This window comes from Megalobrama amblycephala, linkage group LG14 (assembly GCF_018812025.1).
Source record: "Megalobrama amblycephala isolate DHTTF-2021 linkage group LG14, ASM1881202v1, whole genome shotgun sequence".
Taxonomy (NCBI): Eukaryota; Metazoa; Chordata; class Actinopteri; order Cypriniformes; family Xenocyprididae; genus Megalobrama; species Megalobrama amblycephala.
The window spans coordinates 34,537,587-34,561,326 of record NC_063057.1 but is presented as its reverse complement, the minus strand read 5'-3'; the positions used below and the strand labels follow the sequence as shown (position 1 = coordinate 34,561,326).

Below are 23,740 nucleotides of genomic sequence, written 5' to 3'. Positions count from 1 at the left end.
ATGCAAGATTGTTGTAATGAATATGTACCCCTTAAAATACTCATTCTAAAATACAGTATAAATAATGTTAATTTTCACCCCTTTATTCCCCAAACTTTACATATTGTTCCCTTATACCTACACATACATACTCTATAGGTCCACAATAATTACTGAAATTAGGTTTTAAATTCATTTTACTGACGCAGTACTTTACAGGCTGTAATCTAAAGCGTTACATTTATTTTGACATGTTATTTCACTGACAGAAGTTCAGCTGTAGTATTAATGTAATGAAGAGAAAATAAGAGACTCTGTAACATCTCACTGTTACTGATTCATCATGAGCTCAAAGCATTATGGGTAGAATCTCTCTACAGTCTGTTCTGATTCATCAACACAGTTTCATTGATGATCTAAAACTAAACAGATTACCAACCCTAAACCCAGGATAGAGCGGTTGAGTGAATGTGGTCTGGACTGTGTGGATGAGGCTCATTGTGTCTCCAGAGATGCTGTAGAAGGACAGAGTTCCTGCCCTGTGATCCACATACACTCCTATTCTCCTGATGATGGACTTTACTGGGAGTTCAGTCTCTATGTCATTGTGTCTGAATGAGTAACTGGAGGAAGAGCAGATCAAACTCCAGGACTGATCATTAGATCCAAACCAACACTCTTTACCCGATCCCTTCCTGCTGATGCTCTTATATGACACTGATACATACATACCAACAAGTCCACTCCACTCAATCTCCCAGTAACAGCGTCCACACACACTCTCTCTACACAACACCTGAGACACATTATCAAATCTGTCTGGATGATCAGGATACAGCTGGACTGTGTCAGTGTTAGTAATCTCTCTGTTCCCTTCAGACAGACGGAGGTGTTTATTCACTGTGTTCAGATCCAGATTGAGCTGATGGGAATCTGATGGAGAGAAAAACAAATGTTTGGGGTCAGTTTGATTCTCTTTTAAAAGAAACTGATACTTTAATTCAGCAAGTATCTACATATTAAGTTGTTTCTACAACTTAATATGTAGATACTGTAACTAGATAAAAAAAGTTTGTAGACTTTTTTTTTGTAACTTTAAGTTGGCTTAAAAACACCTAGCCAGAAAGCTTGAAGTAGTTTTAAAAGCTTGAAGTTTGAAGGTTTTCAGTTTTAAATAGTTTAAGTTTTGTAGTTTTAAAAGCCAGATAGATAGATAGATAGATAGATAGATAGGGTACTTATAGTGGTTGCTAAGGTTTTGCTATGCAGTTGCTAAGGTACTTAGTGTTACTTAGTGTTACTATGCGGTTGCTAGAGCATTCTGGGTGGTTGCTAGGGCATTGCTATGCAGTTTCTAAGGTACTCGGTGTAGTTGCTAGGATATTCTGAATGGTTGCTAAGGTGCTGCTGTGCGGTTGCTAGGGTACTCTGAGTGGTTGCTATGGTGTTGCTATGTGGTTGCTAGAGCATTCTGTGTGGTTGCTAGGGTGTTGCTATGCAGTTTCTAAGGTACTCTGTGTAGTTTCTAGGGTGTTGCTATTCGGTTGCTAGGATATTCTGGATGGTTGCTAGGGTACTCGGATGAATGCTAGGTTGTTGTTATGTGGTTGCTAGGATACTCTGAGTGGTTCCTAAGGTGTTGCTATGCGGTTGCTAAGGCATTCTGGGTGGTTGCTAATTGTTGCTAAGTGGTTGCTAGGGTACTCAGGTGAATGCTAGGTTGTTGTTATGTGGTTGCTAGGATACGCTGAGTGGTTCCTAAAGTGTTACTATGCAGTTGCTAGGGCATTCTGGGTGGTTGCTAAGTGGTTGCTAGGGTACTCAGGTGAATGCTAGGTTGTTGTTATGTGGTTGCTAGGATACTCTGAATGGTTCCTAAGGTGTTACTATGCGGTTGCTAGGGCATTCTGGGTGGTTGCTAAGTGTTGCTAAGTGGTTGCTAGGGTACTCAGGTGAATGCTAGGTTGTTGTTATGTGGATGCTAGGATACTCTGAGTGGTTCCTAAGGTGTTACTATGCGGTTGCTAGGGCATTCTGGGTGGTTGCTAGGATGTGTGTTTGCTAGTACATCCCATCACATTGCTAGCATGTTTTAAAGGGGTCATATCATGAAAATCAGACTTCATATGTTTAAGTGCTATAATCGGGTCCCGGTGAATCTTCCAAACCAGAAAACGTGAAAAAAGATAACTCAGTAACTGTTACCTGAGCGAGCTCTCAACACATAATAGTTCTTCACATCTATTGCGATCTCAGAATTCTGAACAGTTGATAATACCTAGAATATCGAAATCAATTGCAGGCTTTGGAACAGTCTTTCTATCACTGTTTGGGAAGCAGACACACTCTGTCAGTTTAAATCTAGACTAAAAACACATCTCTTAAACCTGGCATATACACATTATCTACTTCTATAACTCAAATCATGTAAATTGTTAGGCTGCATACATTAGGTCAGCCGGGAACACTTCCCATAACACCTGATGTACTCGCTACATCATAAGAAGAATGGTGTCTACGCTAATATTAGTCTCTCTCTGTTTATTCGGAGGTTTGCCGTAGTCTGCCAGATCCAGGCCGTATCCAGATGAAGTGAAGGACCTGCGCTTAGACACCTGCGCTCTAGGAGGAGTAGCATTTAGAAATTTTAGTCTCAGAAGAAGAAGAATAAAAAGCTTAACCCTCTGAAGTCTGAGGCTGATTTGGGGCCTGGAGAAGTTTTGACATGCCCTGACATTTGTGCTTTTTTCAGTTCATAAACATATTAATGGCAAAAGTGTCATTACACTGTATTCAGCACAAACTAGGCTACAACAATATGTGAGGAACATGTATGTACATGTTTGTGTTTTTGAAGGAATAACGTTTATGCGTGGTTATTGAAAAAACAAAAAACTTAAGTCACTGAAATAAGACAAAAAAATATTATATATGTGTTCACAAGACTTCTGGGTATTGGGGGTTGTAGACTAGCGTTTTTGCTTCAAAATTATGTAAAAATTATCCTTCCTACTCCTTCATATAAAACAATAGAGAGATTTAAATTTTCTAAGACAATTTTTGTCAAGAAACACAGTATGCGTGGAGGCGTGAATCATCATGAATAATGGGTCATTTACACCTGAGAAGACAAAAGAATCACATAAAGAGCTCTAATGAGCTGCATAAATAATGAGGCCTTTCAGTCAGGTAGGCTGTGAAAAAACCCTCTGTGATCATGTCTCAAGCTCATCATGGTGTATATCAAACATACAGAAAAAAACAGCAATACTGTGAAATATTATTACAATTTAAAATAATGGTATTCTATTATATACTTTAAAATATGATGTATTTCTGTGATGCAAAGTGTCTGAACAGTTGTTACCTCTATGGCATTTCATATAGGCTTTTAGCTTAAAAGCATGCACATTTAGAGAAATATTGATGGATTCTCATATGTTTGTCAATTTTCTATACAGAGGAGTAATATTTATTCAATATTTATTGTCATCACTATGAGCGCTGGATACTATGTTTTCAATTCATACTTGCAGCCAGAGGGCGCTCTGTGCACCTTTAGTCCACAAATGCCTGCTAAAAAAGAATAGGCAATCCAGGAACTAACCGAACTAACAGAGGCCAGAGATCACTAACTATGGCTATTCAAAACACTTTTGAAGACAATAAATACACGATTGAGATGATGTATGCATGTATTGACTGAATTTGTGTCTGAATAGTGCTCATCCGTGGGCGTGGCCACATTAGCGGATAATGAGCTGAATCACGGACTTCTGACATGGCTCTCTTTTCATACAGATTACATAAACACAGAAGGTTTGTTTTCGATTTGACTTACACGATTTAAAACCTGACATTTCCACGTTTTTTTTAGACATAAGTCTAATTTTTTTGTGATTAGTATTCACTAAGTTACAGTTAATTTTCTGAGAACTATCAGATTGGAGTTCGTTCAGAGGGAGACGAGAGATCACGCATCATGTTAGTTTTCTTTATTTTGCAAAAAGCACAACATTTTGTTGTTACTCTGAGTGTACACAAATAAAAGAAGATATTCCACAGATTAAAATGGTGTATAACTCTTAATTGTATGTGCAACATTGACGGAGTATTTTGAGTCTCTTTCACGCTGGTAAGAAAAAAAACGAGGTGGTATCGCCAGCAATACCTCAGACCTCAGAGTGTTAAAGGATTAGTCCACTTTTAAATAAACTTTTCGGTTGAAGGTCATAATTAGTTTCACTGCAGCTTCAGATTGTTCTACACGATCCCAGATGAGAAATAAGGGTCTTATCTAGAGAAACCATTGCTCATTTTCTGAAAAAAATTAAAGTTTTAGCCATAAATGCTCATCTTGAACTAGCTCTCTTCTTCTTCTCTATTAGAATTCCAGCAGTGTAGACACTGCTAAGTGTAATACTGCCCTCGTGTTGAACAATTTGAAGCTGCAGTGAAACCAAAATCTGTTTGGTGCCAAACTGTCAAACTGTTTGGTGCCCATTGAAGTCTACTATAAGGAGAAAAATCATGGAATGTTTTCATCAAAAACTTTAATTTCTTTTCGACTGAAGAAAGAAAGACATGGACATCTTGGATGACATGGGGGTGAGTAAATTATCAGGAAAAGTTTATTTAAAAGTGGACTAATCCTTTAAGTTGTAAATCAGTAAATCAGTAAGTTTAAGCATCATAGTTTTTATAGCCCTGAAGTGTCAACTAAACTATCCCCTGCGAAGGCCTCCTTCCCTTTCCCTATGTATAGATAAAACGTTATTAAAATGATTCCAGTTCGCATGGATCCATGGAAGAGACTGACAATTCTGTATTATGTGGGCCAGACAAGTAATTTGGTAATGTCACTTTGTAAAAAAGACTAAGCATCTGCACACATTCATATTCAAACGCACAAACCTATAGGTCCATGTACCTTCGTATAATTAGTTTTTGTCTTCTAAACGGAAAAACGAAGAAAGCATTCATTTATCACATATTCGACCCTCCTCATGAGCATAAATAAACAAATCTCGAGTCGTTTTTTTCATACTTTTCAGAAGAAAACTCTGTCTAGGCTCTACCCCAGCACGGGTTGTGTCGAGCTATTTATTAGTCTTGCTGTTTGATGAGAACTAGATTAAATGTAGTTGCAATAAACTCTGTAATAATCCGTACAAATGTATTGGATATATAGTCTACTGTTGCGCGGAGCTGATTCTGGAGCTGAGAACTGATGGCGCGGCTTGATATTTCGTTGACCAATCAGCGGAAAGGGGCGTTTTATTCCGGCCCATGTAGAAATCGAATATTCAAGCCGTTTATCCATTTTGGTTTTATTGTTTTTCCTTTTGGTGGATTAGAACAAAGTGTGATTAAAACGAAAATAAAAATATGAAAAAAAACCCGCTTTCTTCGTTTTTCCGTTTAGAAGACAAAAACGAAAAAACAAATTATACGAAGGTACATGGACCCCTATAGACTAAACACATAAAATTACCAGCAAGAACGCATTAAAAATCTTCTGTTTTTAGTTAAAGAGGTGTCATTTAAGCAGCTCCTAAGTTAATAATTAACGATTTTTACAACAGAAGTGATTCAATCAAAAACTTATTTTAGCTCGATAATAACTTCTGTGAAGCCAAAACAATCTCTGTCCATTAATTTTCCTGTTATCATTGTGAAGCTGCGTTGAAACAATCTGTATTGTAAAAGGCATTATATAAATGAAGATGAAAAGGATGAAGAAGCCTTTCTCTGCAAGTATATGAAAAAATGAGCCCTTCAGATTTCACTTCACTCGTGACATAGGAAGAGGATCTTATAATATTACCGCTCCTTAATCTGCATGTTTACACACACGGCGCCGCCATTTTGTTTTCGCAAGCAACATCGGTGTCCCACTAACACTGGTCCTGGAGTGTTTCTTACTGTATTTACGGAGACCAGAGCCATGTCATCATTTTCACTTTTAAACCCAAAAATGCTTGCAGTCTGTGTAATTCATAAATGCATCTTCATTCTTATTGAGTGTCTCCAACAGTGTGTAGCTTTAGCCATGTTAGCCGTGCAGCACACTATCAATATCATTCAGAATCTAATGTTAGCAAACATCCACAAAATACATGCCATACCTACGTGATCTGATATGCTGCATCACAAACAGTTTGTAATGATCCATTTTGAGAGTTATATTTGCTGTGTGAGCTGCTTCTGTATTGTTTATGCCTCAGTGTATCGGAATCGCGAACTTGGGGGTGGGCAGCATGAGCTCATTTGTATTTAAAGGTACACACACTGCTAGCATAGCAATGTAAATTAGCACATTGCTAGCATATCCAAGGCTAGTTACTAGGCTTTCCTAGTTACTAGTGTGGTGAATAGTGTTGGGCACGTTACTTTAAAAAAGTAATTAGTTATAGTTACTAGTTACTTCTCACAAATAGTAACGGAGTTAGTAACTGAGTTACATCATTAGAAAAGTAACTAATTACCAGGGAAAGTAACTATTGCATTACTTTAAAAAAAAAAAAATTCAAATAACTTGAATGCCCCCAATATTAAATATAAGTCTAAGAATAAATTTTTCTTGATCCGACTCGTGACTCATGATCCGCTCTTGCTTATGAAATTTCTCTGTACTGTACAATACGTGTTGGTAGCCATTAAAGAAAATGTAGTTTCATAGTTATGTTTAAATAGTCCTATGTTATGTTTTAAATTCATTTACTTGATTATGAAAAGTGAACAGCATGAGTAAGATGCATAAGATGCGCAATATATCGAGAGGCATGGTGTGGGTCAGACATGATTTTAAACACTTCATTAAGTTTTGTTTTATACAAAGCCTTTCTTTAAAGTGAATTTCATTTTGTAAAAAATGTATCTTAATTTTAATCAATGTTTCATCAACCAATTGCCTGGATTTAATAAATAAGAAGCAAATATAGCAGACAATATAATCATGGCAGGCGCGGGCGCGATCACTGGCGCGTGAACTGGAGCGCGACTTATAGGCTAAATGAACGGAAACTCAGCGGCTGCTTGCCTCACATACATGAGAAATATATCTATAGAAAGCTTGAAATATCTAAAAACAAAAAGAAATAGGCTACTTTGATTATGTATAGCCTAATCCAAATGAAATGTGCATTTTTTCTCTAAGCGCGTCCAGTATGCGGAGATGATGAGAGTCAGTAATGTCAACTTCATCTTCGCAGCCGACACTGATTCAGAAAACATTACTGTAATGATAGGCATTCTATTGAGTAACCACAAGGTGGCAGTATAGCCTTTCCTTCTGTGTGATGCTTATGTTGTAGATAGACGAACAAGTAGACAGGAAGTTGTTGGACATACCATGATGTAGAACTATATAAAAATAAAAATATAGCTTGCAGCTCACAGAAGCTGGCAGCACAAATGTTCATGTGTGACTTGAATAACAGAAGCCCGAACATTACATGGTACCAGGACTGGGGTCAGGAAAAGAACTGATGCAAGATGGACGCAGTAAAACCACCAACTCCGCTGAAAATGACGGGGAATGTGGACACGAACTGGCGAACCTTCAAGCAACAATTTCAGCTCTACATTGCCGCGGTTGGAGTTGATCGTCGGGTGGAAGAATGAAAAATAGCCCTTTTGCACCTGGATGATGCGACGGCAGCCATATTGCACCAGAACGCCCACCACACACCAGCTTATTGGTGGAGAGGAGACAAAGTGATGAAGCCAATCAGTGTATGGGGATGATTAGGAAGCCATGATGGACAGAGGCCAATGGGCAAATTTGGCCAGGATGTCGGGGTTACACCCCTACTCTTTTCGAAGGACATCCTGGGATTTTTAATGACCACAGAGAGTCAGGACCTCGGTTTAACGTCTCATCCGAAGGACGGTGCTTTTGACAGTATAGTGTCCCCATCACTATACTGGGGCATTAGGACCCACACAGACCACAGGGTGAGCACTCCCTGCTGGCCTCACTAACACCTCTTCCAGCAGCAACCTAGTTTTCCCAGGAGGTCTCCCATCCAGGTACTAACCAGGCTCAGCCCTGCTTAGCTTCAGTGGGCAACCAGTCTTGGGCTACAGGGTGATATGGCTGCTGCTGTATATAATGAACCCGACAATAAAGACAAGTTTGACGAGGTCCTAAAGAAGTTTGATGAACACTGTCTTTCGAAGAAAAATGAAACTTACGAGAGATATGTATTTCGTTCTCGTCTCCAACAGCCTGGTGAGTCGTTTGATAATTATCTCACCGATCTCAAAGCTCAGTCCTGCAACTTTGGTGATCTAAAAAACTCAATGATAAGGGATCAGATTGTATATGGGACAAATGAAAAGAAGCTAAGAGAAAAGCTGTTGAGGGAAGCGGATCTCACACTGGCAAGTGCAATAAAAATATGTCAAGCTAATGAGCTGGCAAAGCAACATGCTCTTACTTTTCAAGCGGCGCCATATGACCAAGAAAGCGAGTTCATGAATATAGTGAAAATGAAATCACAGTTCAAGTTCAAACAAAAAGACAAAAAGAGAGACGATGATCAAACACAGTTTGACTGTAAGAAGTGTGGTGAAACGCACAGACCGAGACAATAACAACTGGATTAACAACAAAAAGAGACTCAAAATCAGACAAAAAATGGCCTATGACAGAGCTACAAAAAGTCTGGAACCTCTTTGTGAAAAGGACACTGTGAGAATTGATGGACCTAATTGCTGGGACAGAAAAGCGACCGTGCTCAGTGAAGTCGGACCTAGATCTTACGTTGTGGAAACAGAGGATGGACATAAAGTTAGGAGAAACAGGAGGAGTCTGTTAAAGACTCATGAGGACACTGACAAACATGGTGAAACTGAATCTAAAAAAACAAAATGATACACCAAATGTACACCAAGCTGAGCCTAATACCACAGCCTCTCAAATGACTGAACCAATCAGAAGGTCTACCAGACCTAGAAAACCACCTGAGAGACTTATTGAAAAAGTATAATGCTTTACATTGTTGTTTAGAGTAGAGTGCCTTGTTATTGTTATTTCTTTATGAGGTACTTGTATTGTGCAACATGTTGACCTTTTGCATGTTCGTAAGGCTTTATTACAAGCAAAAGTTAAATGTTATGTAAAAAAAAAAAGAGCTGTTTCATTAACCTTTGTTTTATAACTTAGCCTATCATTACATCCCCTTTCCATTCTATTGAGTAACCACAAGGTGGCAGTATAGCCTTTCCTTCTGTGTGATGCTTATGTTGTAGATAGACGAACAAGTAGACAGGAAGTTGTTGAACATACCATGTTGTGGAAGTATATAGTGATGGGCAGAGCGAGGCTTCGTGAAACACTGAAGCAGTTGAATCAAATGTGCCGTGATGATTCGAGGCTTCGAAACAATCTGACACCCGACTCCATGGTGACCCCTAGTGGTCAGAACAGTGTAAATGCAACAAAACTCAAGCTAAACATGCAGTAAAAAAAACTTTTACAAATCTATTGCAAATGTTTTATTGAAAGTAAAATCTATCAAATGCAATTAACTAATCTCTAATAAGATTACATATAGAGTGACTGTGTTCTTTTATCAATTTTCAAGGCTTGTTTCTCTGTTCCATAGCTCAAGCTAAACAGGCAAATAAGAGATTAATAACTACCATTATTCATTTTAATTATTCTAATGTCTAATTAAAACATCTACAAATTTATAAAACTGATCAGAGATCAGGTAAAACCCATAGATACTTGTTCAATGATTCTCAGTGAATCTGCATGATTCATGGGTTAACTTTATCATTGCCCTCTACCGGTGAACCACTGAAATTTCGAACTGTTTTGAAATATTTCGAAACAGTGATGATGTAATGAAGCCTCGTTTACTAAAATCACGTGACTTTGGCAGTTTGATACACGCTCCGAATCACTGATTCGAAACAAATGATTCATGAAGCATGTGTTTCGAAATCGGCCATCACTAGAAGTATATAAAAATAAAAATATAGCTTGCAGCTCACAGAAGCTAGCAGCACAAATGTTCATGCGTGACTTCTTGAATAACAGAAGGACGAACATTACAATTACTTTATTAATAAACAATTAAAATGTCTCCTTGCTGTTTTGGTCACATTCATAATCATTAATTTTGCCGGTTCTTTATGGCAAGCTTTTATGTGTGCGCTATAGCCTATATTACGATCATTATTATGGTTTATTCTCTCCAGTATTTAAGAAATTAAATTATTATAAATGTGATTAGTCAACTAATGGCTTAAATGAATAACATTTCTGGAGGTGCTTCGACTGATTGGAGTTGCTGTTTATCGCAGTAGATAGGACCTTCGAACCAGAAAGTCACAGCTTACATTGATTTGACTAAAAGGTTTTTGTCTTTATGCTCAACTAAAGTGAAATAATGAGCATATTTCCACTTTGAGAAACTCGTCTTGCTCTCACCTTGACTCGCCATGACTGCCGCACATACTTGAATAAACGGAAACACGCCCACAGTGTGTCTTTGTGTTTACAGTGGTTGGCATCCACCAATGCGTCGCTGCTGTAAACAGGTTAGGCTGTAGGCTACACTTAAAAAAGTAACGGAGATAATTTATTTAAAAAGTAATGCGTTACAGTATTAGTTACTGTCAAAAGTAACTGCGTTACTAGTAACGCATTACTGCCCAACACTGGTGGTGAAATACCGTTCATAGATATCTCCGCCCTGTGAGGATTATTAATTGAGCAGTGTGTGTATATATAAAGAGCTTCCACAGGCTAGTGTGATATCGCATCATCATCGCGTCATTGTTGCAACTGGGTTTCCGGTCCGCCGCTCTATTCGAGGTAGGTATTTGCTTGGCATGGCTATGGTTTGGCATTCGTATAGTTTGTTTACTGACTTTTCTGTGCAGCTGGTGTCTGTTCGTGGTTACTTTTATTACTGCTTAAGAGGGTTAGCTCGCCTGCGTTACTGCCATAGAGTTCTTGTTTGAAAAGAAATCGCTTGAATGTACAACACAGTGTGCTGTGAGGGGCTGCTGCTCTCCTGCTAGGTATGTAAAGTGCATTTTTCAGGTGCGTGCACAGAATGCTGATGAGTTTATTGGGTGTATGTGTGATGCATTATTTTTCTGTTCAGTGAACTTTAAGGAATTGGTTTGCCAGATATCTAACCGGAAGTCCTGCTTGTTGATATGTAAACCCACTTATGTCCCTATGGTCGTTCTGAAGGTATGTTATTTTAATGTAATTGTTTAATGTATTTTAGGCCTGCAAATTGGGTGGGGTCTATTGCTGCATTGCCTTGTCTTAACGCTGCTGTTTTGCTTTATTTTGTTTCTTTATTATTTTTGTTTTTTGGGTTTGTTATATTTGATCTGCTTTTTTTTTGTCTGTTCTATGTTGTCATTGTGTGTTTTGGATTTATTCAGTTTAATCTGTTACTCTCGTTAAATTCTCTTTTTTTGGTTTGTTAATAATCTTGTATTTGTACGGCTCTGTTTTGTTTAGTCTCATTTTTGTTTTTGTTTTTGATAGCCAAGTATATATTTTTGAGCCCTTTAATATAATTTATTTTTGGTTTCCTTTTTGTAAAGATCAGTTAAATTTTTTTGACTCATAACTAGTGCTGTTTTTAATTGGCTTTTAGTGAAAAATAATCAAAAAAATAATCATTAGTTTTAGAAGATATCCTGTTTTTGACGAATACATGGAATCCCCAGTTCAAAATAACTTGCATTTCTATTTTTCATGATATTTTAATCTTTCCGTTCATCAAAAATCCCAGATAAAAAAACACCTCCACACATTCCACATTTTTATTTTACATTTTAAAATATATTCAAATAGAAAATAGTTCTTTAAAATCATAGGGATATTTCACAATATTACTGTTTTTTTTATCAAATAAATGCAGTTAATGTTCGATATATCAACAGCATCATTTTTACATAATCAGTTTCTGTCATGTTTTCTTTCTCCTTCTACAGGAAGAACATGAACACACTCAGTGAGTTTCTCTGCTTGTTTTCTCAGTGACTTACATTGTAGGAAGTCGTTCCTGGTTCTGGGAACAATGTTGGTGAAAGTGACTGTGGAAATCAACAGACATGAAGAGTGTGATTATCATGTCAAGAGAAAATGATCCCTGCATCCATTCCTAAGACATTTCTAATATGATCTTCTACATGATATGAGATGATGGAGGATCATTTCTGAGAGCAGATGAATCTCCAGGACTTTACCTCTGTCAGAGATCTTCTTCAGCTCCTCTTTGCAGAAATCCTCCAGTTTGTCTCTCAGCTGATGGACAGATTCTCTCACAACAGCAAAAGAGAAGAGAGAACTGAAGGGATCGTCATTTACGTCTGTAGATTCAGGAGGAGCTGAGAGAGACTGGAAACTCTACAGAAAACAGAAATTGAATTTGTGGTTTAAATACACTGAAGCATCACTAATATACAGCCTCACTTCCTGAATTTGACTGTCAAATTCATTAATGTGTTACGAAAAATTATTATAAAAGGTAGGTTACTATCAAGTTAATGGATTTCACATTGTTGTAAAATTGTTTAAATATTAGTGAAGTTTTGAGCTGTTGATGTCTGTAATCTCAATATATCTTTCAGGAAAAATGTTTCCTAAGAGATTTCCAGAGCTGAACTGCATTTGTAAGTGTGTCTCTTTCAGAAGAAGAAGATCAGATGAGAGTCTGACTGATGATTATATAATAACCGAACACACAGATCAACACTTCAGTCAATGGCTCATTCTGCTTTCATGAAATGTTTCTCTGTGAGTCTCTTGCTCAAGTCCACTATGATCCTGTTCTTCTAGATCTCTGTTACCTGCAGGAAATGGATGTGATCCTGTGTGTGTGAAAGCTGCTCCAGCTCAGCGTCTCTCCTCCTCAGATCATTGATCTCCTGCTCCAGTCGCTCCAGTCGTCCTTCAGCTCGACTCACTGCAGTCTTTTCCTGATCTCTGATCCGCTGTGTGGCCTCAGAGCGGCTTCTCTCAATGGAGCGGATGAGCTCAGTGAAGATCCTCTCACTGTCCTCCACTGCTGTCTGTGCAGAGCGCTGTTAGGACACACATCACAATCACACAGTGGCTTCAGTGAGTCTGACTGAGACTTGTCAAACTTCTCTTCTTCTCCAGACTCACCTTATGAGACTCCACAGCCTCTCTCAGCTGCTGAAGATCTTCCTCTCTCTGCTGGATCCTCTGCTGGAACGACCTCTGTGTCTCCTTCAGCTGGTGCTAAAGGACAAACCAATGACAGGAGAAACATCACATAAATCTGGCTCTGCATCAGCCAACCATCGGCCCGTTTCAGAAAGGAGGTTAAGTGAAAACTCTGAGTATGTTATCCCTGAAATGAGGGAAACTCTGGGTTTTCCGTTTCAGAATGGGAGGTAGTGTTGTCAAAAGTACCGACTTCGGTACCTAGTCGGTACTGAAATGTAAAAAATTTGATGCTTTGAGCGCTGTTGAGTGGATTCGTAAACATCTCTGATTGGCCGTTGTTTTCACGGCTCATCGGACATGTCTGTGATTGGCTTCAATGATCAACGCTGTAAAAACGTTGTAAATAGTCATCAATTAATCTCTTCACTAAGCGCTTACACAGATACACACGGGAGCGTTTGAAAGCAGGTGTCTATCGCGGATCGGTCCACTGTTAGACACCTGCTTTCAATCGCTTGCGCTCCCACTTTCAAAACACTTTCAAATTCAAACACTTCCGTGTGCTTTCAAATGCTCCCATGCGTTGATCATTGTAGCCAATCACAGGCATATCCGATGAGCGCGTCAACACAATGGCCAATCAGAGATATTTATGAATCCGCTCAAAGCATCACATTTTTAAAATTTCAGTACCAATAGGTACCGAAGTCGGTACTTTTGACAACACTAATGGGAGGTTTGTCAAACCCGAGAAAGCAGGGTAAGTCAAGCCTGTTTCTGAAAGAGAGGTAACTTCTACTCAGAGTCAGTTACCATGGTAACTTACTCTGTGAACCTAACCTGGTCAGGAGCAGGTTTTCTTTGGTAAACCCAGAGTTTCCTTTGATCTCCTCCGCTTTTTTAAAGTGCAAGTAATGTTTAAATAGTTCGTTCATTCGTTCATGCTGCAAAAAAGCTTTTCTTACTGAGTATTTTTTGTCATATTTCAAATACAAATATCTAAAAATTCTTAAATCAAGATGGATTTTGTAAAAGAAAATGATATAAGATATTTAGTCTTAGCACTTAAATTATTATTTTATTTCTTCATTTTTTTGCATGTGGGATACCATGAAAATGAACATTAGTTCAATAATAATTCCTTAATAATAATTCCTTACATTTATATAGCGCTTTTCTGGACACTCAAAGCGCTTTACATATTGAAGGGAAAATCTCCTCAACCACCAGCAATGTGCAGCATCCACCTGGATGATGCGATGGCAGCCATATTGTGCCAGAACGCCCACCACACACCAGCTTATTGGTGGAGAGGAGACAGAGTGATGAAGCCAATCAGTATATGGGGATGATTAGGAGGCCATGATGGACAGAGTCCAACTGGCAAATTCCCAGGGGCCTGGGATTTTTAATGACCACAGAGAGTCAGGACCTCGGTTTAACATCTCATCCGAAGGACGGTGCTTTTTGACAGTATAGTGTCCCCATCACTAACACCCCAGGTGTTAGGACCCACACAGACCACAGAGTGAGCACCCCATGCTTGTCTCACTAACACCTCTTCCAGCAGCAACCTAGTTTTCCCAGGAGATCTCCCATCCAGGTACTAACCAGGCTCAGCCCTGCTTAGCTTCAGTGGGCAACCAGTCTTGCGCTACAGGGTGATATGGCTGTAGCTTACTGTTCTGCCAGTGTTTAATAACTTACTGTTCTGGCAGTTTTCACCTTTGATATTATAACAGTGATAAGAATTAAACTTGCATTGACTCAGAAGTATGCGGACGTCATTTTGTCACGTGCTGTTGCCATGGTGAATTGTAATATCGGAGCTCCATTGATGATGGCTTTTCATAGTCGTGGTGCACGCGCTTAACTCAGAGTCAACCTACTCAGAGTGGATTGAACTAACTCAATTCAGCTGTTCTGAAACTGAAAACTCAGAGTTTCCCATTTCAGGGTAAGTCAACTCAGAGTTCATGTTTTAACTCAGAGTTGGTTGAACCTCCTTATTGAAACAGGCCCCAGGGCTCTTAGGTCAACAAATCAGCTTTTGCTGGAAGTCCCAAGGTCACAGTACAAACACTGGGATGACCGGCCTTTTTCTGTTGCTGGCCCCAGACTCTGGAATAAGCTTCCCGCTGATATGCGCACTATCACTGACCTGGGGCCCATTCAATAAAGAGAATTAAAGGGGCCGCAACCTATATATCGGTGCATAGTTAATGATGCCCCAAAATAGGCAGTTAAAAAAATGAATTAAAAAAAATCTATGGGGTATTTTGAGCTGAAACTTCACAACTTCACATCTTGAAGAGGTTCTAAGGCACCTTTAAATGTACTCATCGGACATAGGAAATACACTTATGAATTATTTAAAATATAAGAATAATATATGATAAATACATACAAAATGTATTTGTAACGTTGTAGGCAATATATTATAAATACATTTTGTATATGTTCATTATTAATCTTGTATTTGAAATACATCATAAGTCTATTTTAAAAGTGTTTGATTGGTTCAAGTGTACTACAACTGGTAACTAAATACATTTTTTAATACAGAGATAGTATGTTAAAAGCACAGTTTAGTTCAAATTCATGGTGTCAAAATAGCACAGTTGAGTACACTTAGATGTTCTTAAGATTATTTTAAGAAGTACTAAATAAAAGCTTTTAGTATATTAAGTTCAAAATAAGTACACAAAAATAGATCACTTTAAGTACATTATGGAAGTGTATGTGTACTAAAATAAAGTGTATTTTACTGCACTTTTTTTCACCTGGGTAGACACTCCGACACTTTCCGTTTGCATTACGATTATTTTTATTACCACACTGTAATGCACTTAAAAATAAATGCACTTAATTTAGATCCCCTAGGAAACAAGACTAAATATCTTATATCATTTTCTTATATAGAAAATCCATCTTGATTTAAGAATTTTTAGATATTTGTACTTGAAATAGGATGAAAAATACTCATTTTTGCAGTGTGAATGAATGAGTTAACTATTTAAACATTACTTGCACTTTAAAAAGGGGGTGGAGACCGAAGGAAACTCTGGGTTTACTGAAGAAAACCTGCTCCCGACCAGGTTAGGTTCACAGAGTAAATTACCATGGTAACTGACTCTGAGTAGAAGTTACCTCTCTTTCAGAAACAGGCTTGACTTAACCTGCTTTCTCGGGTTTGACATTCCTCCCATTCTGAGACAGAAAACCCAGAGTTTCCCTCATTTCAGGGTTAACATACATAGTTTTCACTTAACCTCCTTTCTGAAACGGGCCCCTGGGCCTTTTTAAAGCTAAGATCAAAACTTATTTATTTAGACTGGATTTTAATATCTAGCAGTTGTTGTGGCATTTTTGTGTATTTTAAGTATTTTCTTGTTGTTGGTTTTTAATTTTTGTTTACATTGTTTTGTTTTTATTGGAAAGCACTTTGGTTCACCTTGAGTGTTGTTAAGGGCTGTATAAATAAATGTTGATTGATTGATTGATTGATTGATAAATCATCAAGTAAACAGATATGAATCCAGTATCAGTGAAGTGCTGAGATTGAGGGGTTAAAGATCTTTCATGATAAGGTTCATTCATGAGTGTCAGCATTATTTCGTCAAAGTCTAGTTTTATAGGGATAATTCACCCAGAAATGTAAATTCTTTCATTGTTTACCCATCCTCATGTCTTTCCAAACTTGCATGATTTTCTATTGCAGAGCACAAATGAAGATATTCATTTTTCAAAGATATTCTTCTATTTCTAGAACTGTTTTGAAATCAAATATGGTGACATCATCATACTTCACTGACTCATGCATGTCACGTGACTAAACATGCCACCATATTATTTATGGCTTCTGAAGACATCAGCCGTTTCTCAGTATGCGTACTTGTCTGTACTTGGGTTCTTGTGAAACCTCATCAGTCGCTGTCCAAGTACTGTTCCAATTCAAAGTTCGCATCTAGCCAAGTTCAGTTCAAATCCCCGGATGTGTTCTTGATCTGCCCCTTTTATCGAGGATGCATCGAGAGGTGACTTGGGCTGTTTCTCAATTCCAAGAACGCAGAGAACGGACATGCGTTCTCGTGGAGTCCGGCCAGGCGACCTTGAAAGAACGAACTCGGAAGGACGCGAGGACACAGAACGCATCATTTGAGAATTGAGATGTGCTGCGATCTTGCTGCTCAACTGACCGTCTCAGCATCTTATAAGTGGCTCATGCACAATAAATACAACATAACATCACAAACAAATGTCATAACATATTAAATGTTATATGTTTTAATATAATTGTATGTTTTTATTTTACCGCGTGTATTTATGAAAATGAGTAGCATTGTGTTACCTATGCTTTGTCATTGTAAAAATACTGCAGGCTTTCTTCAGTTTATCACTTTATTAAAATTAAGCAAAACAAACGATTTACTTTCACGATCCGTCACGTATTTGCGAGCTTGTTAGCTGGAATCTCACGAGAACTTTAAAGTTTACAGGCTTCCGTACGTCGACCGCCGTAGCGTCTTCTAGGATTTTTAACGGTTCGATTCTCTCAAGTTTGCATTCGATGCATCCTCGATATCAAGAACACATCCGGGTACTTTCATGCGTCCTCTGTTCTTGCGTTCTTGAGTAATGGAACGAACTTCGACGGTTGATGATGACGTAGAGCAAGAACACAAGGACGCAAGATCGCTGAAGAACGCATATTGAGAAACACCCTTGTGCAGACTTGAGACAGCCAGGTATCCCAGAATGCATCTCGCAGTAACCAGCAAGCGTCAATATTAAAGGAGAAAACCCGCATAATTTAAACATTTACTGTTATTATGTCATGTAGTGTAGTTTTAAGAATTTTTCAGGCGAGAATGTGCTGGTTTAAAGCTCAAATTTGTGGTTTATTGATAAAGCTTGACGTTAGTAATCTTTGTTGCATTATATGCCAACAGTTCAAAAATGGCAAAAAGCACTTCTTGTGTTTTTCGCCCAAAGTTTGCATTTCTGTAACTCATATTACAGATATCCTTTTAGATTATAATTCTTAAAAAACGTTTCTTTTCTTAATTTTTAAGTCCCAATATGATTAATTTCTAGAGAAAGGGATCTCAGTGCACCTCCAATAGTGAAAATTGGTACACATTTTCTGAAGAACAAATAATGTTGAAACTATAAATGTATCTCATTTTTTTCTATCAACACAATTGGACATTCCTGTCTGAGTGCCATAAATAGTATTTTTCCAAAGTTTGTGTGCCTGTAATTCTAAAAGTATTAAAGATATCTCAATATCAGTCTATATTCTCATTCTTAATAAACTTTTCTAGACCCTATATGTTTCAGTCCCATATAATGTGGCTCCATGTCCAAACTGTTGAATTTGACCCATTTTATATATATATATATATATATATATATATATATATATATATATATATATATATATATATATATATAGCTACACCAACAGATATTAAACATCAACCTCTATTCAAAATCATAAACCTTAAACAACAACAACAACAACAAAATGTCAGCAAGATAGGCCTACATAGATGGCATCCCAGCTAACCAAAATACGTGACTGTTACGTAACTGCAACGTAATTTGGTGACCAAACTTTCGTCGTGGCGACGTAACTAGTTACGTTGTGGCAACCGGAAAAGTGAAATTCCCGGATACGTTGCCACAACGTAACTTTGTGACGTTGCCAGTTAGTAACTGCGACGTCGTGGCAACGTTGTGTATCAATAGTTGTGTGCTGGTAATCAGTTGGTAATTTTTATATTTATTTGTTTTTCTATGGGCGGACATGCAGTAGTTTAACCTAATTTATGTCCTCATTTGCCCAAACTAATTTAAAGGCTATTCCAACAGCTGTGAATGATGAATGCAGACCTCAAAATGAATTAAATTCATTTATTGTGAAAAACACACAGAACATGATCAAAACTCTAAATAAAAATAATAAAATACACTCAAACTATAAATAAAAACATATAGCCTACAGCGAAACATAAAATAAACGCATTCAAGACGTTTTGCACTCAGTATTATTAAAAACATATGCTATGCTAGCATAACATTTTGCTAACATATATTTCAGACGATCAAGGAAAGATACCATATAATCACAGAGGTAAAAATATTAACAAAAGTACTTAGTAGACTGTGGGTAATGTTACTTAACCAATCTGACGCAGTTGTTGAACTTTATTGCTATAAAACTGACGAGAAACACGGAGAAACGTTGACACTGTCCTCTCCAGCAGCTTGAATGTTTTCCCGGTTGCCATGGCAACTCTAACGGCCACCAGCACTAACGTAAACATAACAATAAAAAAAGGTTTTGTGTCTTTCCAAAGTTAACTTTATACATTTTTATAAAAGCCATTTATTCGTTGTCACCTCGGAAAAATAAATTCTTCTCTCAGAAAAATTAACTTCACTCACTTGTCAACATACTGTGGGCGCGCGCGCACTCCATTTGTGGAGGCGCGCGCTGTATGTCACGTCACTATATAAAAAGCAGTCATCCATATTCTGACTTAAGGGACATTTCAGTCTTGTGTCTGACGTTTAATTACACATTTTAAATGGCAAATTCTGTTAATAATAACATATAAAGAAGGTGTAACTGATGGTGGTAATGAAATTACCAGCACATGACGTTGCTGTTACGTTGCCAGTAAGTCATGGAATGACCATTATATTACCAATAGAGTACGTATCTGCAACGTCCTTGGTTTTCTTATAACGTTAGGAGAACGTACTGATGACGTTGTGATATGGTAATTTGATGGTAATAATATTACGGGCATACAACGTTGTAGTTACGTTACTAGTAAGTCATGGAATGACCATTATATTACGAATAGAGTACGTATCTGGAACGTCCTTGGTAATCTTATAACGTTAGGAGAACGTACTGACGACGTTGTGATATGGTAATTTGATGGTAATAATATTCCGGGCATACAACGTTGTAGTTACGTTACTAGTAAGTCATGGAATGACCATTATATTACGAACAGAGTACGTATCTGGAACGTCCTTGGTAATCTTATAACGTTAGGAGAACGTACTGATGACGTTGTGATATGGTAATTTGATGGTAATAATATTACGGGCATACAACGTTGTAGTTACGTTACTAGTAAGTCATGGAATGACCATTATATTACGAATAGAGTACGTATCTGGAACGTCCTTGGTAATCTTATAACGTTAGGAGATCGTACTGACGACGTTGTGAGATGGTAATCTGAAGGTAATGAAATTACTGGCATGCGACGTCGCAGTTACGTTGTCAGTTAGTAAGTCATTAAATTACCAAAAAGTACGAATACATTACGTAACTGTTACGTCGTGTGTTAGCTGGGATAAAATTTGAAAGTAGAATAACTGAACATCTTTAAAATTTCAGCCAATGAAGCATTTTTTTAAACAATGGTACTTAAAAGTTTGAACTAAATGTTGTTGCAACCATGTATGAATAAATAAAAATGAATATTTTTCAATTAAAGAGAAGTAGAGAATTATGGGCTGGTTTTGGTGCTTGAGACTTTATTATTTTGTGTTTCAATAATGAGGTCCAAGTTAGGCTACTTAAATGAACGTAACATGTTTTTTTTCCTCTATTTAACAACATTAGCAATAGTGAAAGACGACTTCCCTTTCTGATCACGTCTTCCCTCAGAGAGATTGCATGTTTTCTTGCGTGGCTGAATGCTGAAATCAAACCGCGAACAGTGAAAGGGATTTGCCGTTACCGCGAGACCCACTCGCTGTGAAGCCGACAGAGAAGTCTGCTTGGTCTTAAAGCCTTCCGCAAACGACTATGTTGTCAAATTTGATTAATTCTCAAATTAAAACGCATGCCTGAGAATACGGGACAAACTGCGTTCCGTATGCCTTTCATACGGAACGCTTTTTTGATGCCTTAAATACGGGACGATTCCGTATTATACGGAACGGTTGGCGGATTTATGAGATCCAGGCGATCACCGGACGCTCAGCGCTCACGTACCCAGCCGAGAGCAGCCTACCTCGGCTAATCCTTCTGACGTTTGCCGCTGGCTCCGTTTTGGCTGAGGGCAACTTGACGTTTCATAACTTTATATATGGCTATTTAACTTTTGTATCATACTAAAGCGCTGATTTTGTACGCTTGACAGAATTGTTTGCTTTATTTCTTATTGCATGTGTTTATACTTTTCATTTATAATGGCTATTAACATTAAAACTGACATTTAACAAAAAGAGACAGGGTTGTGTTTTATGTTATAGCCCATTTCATTTCATTACAGTGAAGATAATCATAGTATGCACAAATAGTATTACATTTAATATTTTTGAAATGTAAACGAAAAGAGGCAGGGTTGTTTAATATTTCGTTTTGTTATAAATATAAGCAGACAATTGCAGATAATTAATCACTCGTTGCCTGAGGCTATTAATGTTTTTGTTTGTTTGTTTTAAATAAAACGAAAAGAGGCAGAGTGGTGTTTTATAACAAATTTCATTTTATTGTTGGCTAAAATATACATACAGAGATAACCGGAGAAGCCAGAGCGAGCTGAGTGACGTTATCGAGTATGCTGCTGTTCCATTTGGAGAATCACTGGACTTGTGTTCTCCCGTCCACGGGAGTCCGTTCTCCTGAGTCGAACTTGCCAAGTCCTAACTACCAAGGATGCGAGTCCGAAGTTAGCGAACTTGGTTTTGAGAAACGCCTTTAGGCTGCGTTCCAGTTCGTTTTTTTATGCCTTTCCCTCGCTAACTTGTCTCCTTGACTCAGATGTACGTCATTGCTTACATTGCACGAGTGCCCACTACTGGCAAAAGGTGTGTTCGACATCGGCTGCGGCTGGATGTAACCGATCGGCGAGATTAGCCGCGTGCAGGCGGGGAGGAGCTGAAAACGGAGACGTGAAGTCGGACACGCTGTGGTTCCCGTAGTTTGCTGCATTTACGTCAGTCATGGCTGATCATGTGGCGTTTGCTGTAAACTTATGCTTAATACTGTAAAAGTTTGTATGAAAGTCCAAAATAAACCTATACACAAAACCTTTATAAACAAATGAATCAAATAACAATAATGTAAAAAAAAAAAAAGATGAAAACGACATGAAATATGTAGGCTACTGTTTTGAAAGTGCGTGTATGAGCATGAGTGGGACTGAAGAGGCTTACACTTATCCTTATCAAGTATCTGTTTTTACAAGAATAAAGTTCAATATAAGCATATATTATTTAAATACCAATGTTGTGGGGTCTACGTTTCTTATCAGTTTTATTTTGATAAACATGACACAATAACATCGTGACTTCATGAAAAGAGCTTTAACTGTTATAAAAATACAGATTTGTAAGCATTCGTGGAACTGAAGGCGTGAAAATAAACACGAAACACACGTGATCGTTGTCATGCGGTGAATCCGGCCAATCGTGAAACAGCTGTGTCGTCATCACAGCTCGTGCAGCTCCTCTTGAGAAACTGCGCTGGCTGCCTCAGGCGGCTGATCTCGAATCGCTCTCGCGGTACTTTAAAGCCACACGTCACAGTCACATGATGTCAGCGCTGTCTCAAGTCGGACAACATTTCTTACCGGCATGCACTGCTTCAAGTCAGCCGCCGATCGGTCTTTGCGGCGCTGCATCAAGTCGAACAAGCCTAAAACCTTTGCAGTGACGTCACAATCGTGTTGCATTGTGGTATATGGAGCTGCCTTAAGTGTTCATATGAAGTGGACTCGCAACCTCTGTCAAAATTGAGGGAGTGAGAGTCTGTCCATATAAACTTCCCTCGCCCACTTCACAAAGTGTAATGCATTTCAAAAAAATGAAAAAAAAAGTGAACTACTGGTTTAAAGGGGTCCTGTTATGCTTGTAAATGAACATAATGGGACTCTTTAAGTTCATACCTGTTTCTCTGTCCTCTGTGCTGCAGCTGATACAGTGTCGTGGTTTTTATGTTCATCCATACACAGCACACATATACACTTCTGATCAGTGCAGCAGAAAACCTCAAGGATCTTGTCGTGTTTCGGGCAGATCATCTCCTGCAGTCGTCCAGTGGCTTCAGTCAGATTGTGTCTCTTTCCTTTAAACAAACTCTCATGTTGTTCAAGGTGATTCTGACAGTAAGAGTTCAGACACACCAGACAGGACTTGACGGCTTTGTGTTTTCTTCCAGTACAGACGTCACACTGCACATCTCCAGCTCCAGCGTAACAGTCAGCAGGAAGTTTAATCATCTTCAGTTTCTCCACCATTTCAGACAGAATGGTGTTTTTAGCTAAAGCAGGTCTTGGACTGAAGGTCTGTCTGCACTGAGGGCAGCTGTAGACTCTCATCTGATCCTCCTGATCCCAGCAGCCTGTAATACAGATCTTACAGTAGCTGTGTCCACAGGGAATGGCCACTGGATCCTTCAGGAGATCCAGACACACTGGACACATGAACTCATTCTGATCCACTGAAATTCTGGCTTCTGCCATTTTACTGCATGAATACAGAGACACAAACACACAACAGCTCAACTACACTTCAGTTTCACTGAAGTCATGTGATTCCTGT

At 38.3% G+C, this 23,740-nt stretch overlaps 1 protein-coding gene across 2 annotated transcripts; it reads right to left on the bottom strand.

Annotated features, from left to right (window-relative positions):
* Positions 1-62: 62 nt before the first annotated feature.
* Positions 63-23,740, bottom strand: LOC125246092 (tripartite motif-containing protein 16-like). Of its 2 annotated transcripts, XR_007179722.1 has the most exons (7): positions 23,086-23,740; positions 13,136-13,231; positions 12,817-13,050; positions 12,214-12,373; positions 12,013-12,060; positions 9,275-9,399; positions 775-912 (listed from the first exon to the last, which is right to left on the bottom strand). XR_007179722.1 is itself a non-coding variant. In XM_048156946.1 (6 exons), the coding sequence occupies exons 1-6, from the start codon at positions 23,659-23,661 to the stop codon at positions 374-376; spliced, it is 1,653 nt and encodes a 550-aa protein (XP_048012903.1). In that variant the 5' UTR covers positions 23,662-23,740; the 3' UTR covers positions 63-373. The 2 variants fall into 2 exon arrangements, 1 of the variants encoding a protein (XP_048012903.1); XM_048156946.1 differs by lacking the exon at positions 9,275-9,399 and having other exon boundaries at positions 63-912.

Bases quoted from the DNA above. Each gene is read 5' to 3' on its own strand.
- LOC125246092 (XM_048156946.1), bottom strand. From the start codon at position 23,661: ATGGCAGAAGCCAGAATTTCAGTGGATCAGAATGAGTTCATGTGTCCA. The intron at 12,374-12,816 runs GTAACAGAGATC...TGTTTTCTGTAG, and splicing joins ATCACATCCATTTCCTGCAG to AGTTTCCAGTCTCTCTCAGC. The intron at 913-12,012 runs GTAAGTCACTGA...TCTCTCCATCAG, and splicing joins CAGGAACGACTTCCTACAAT to ATTCCCATCAGCTCAATCTG.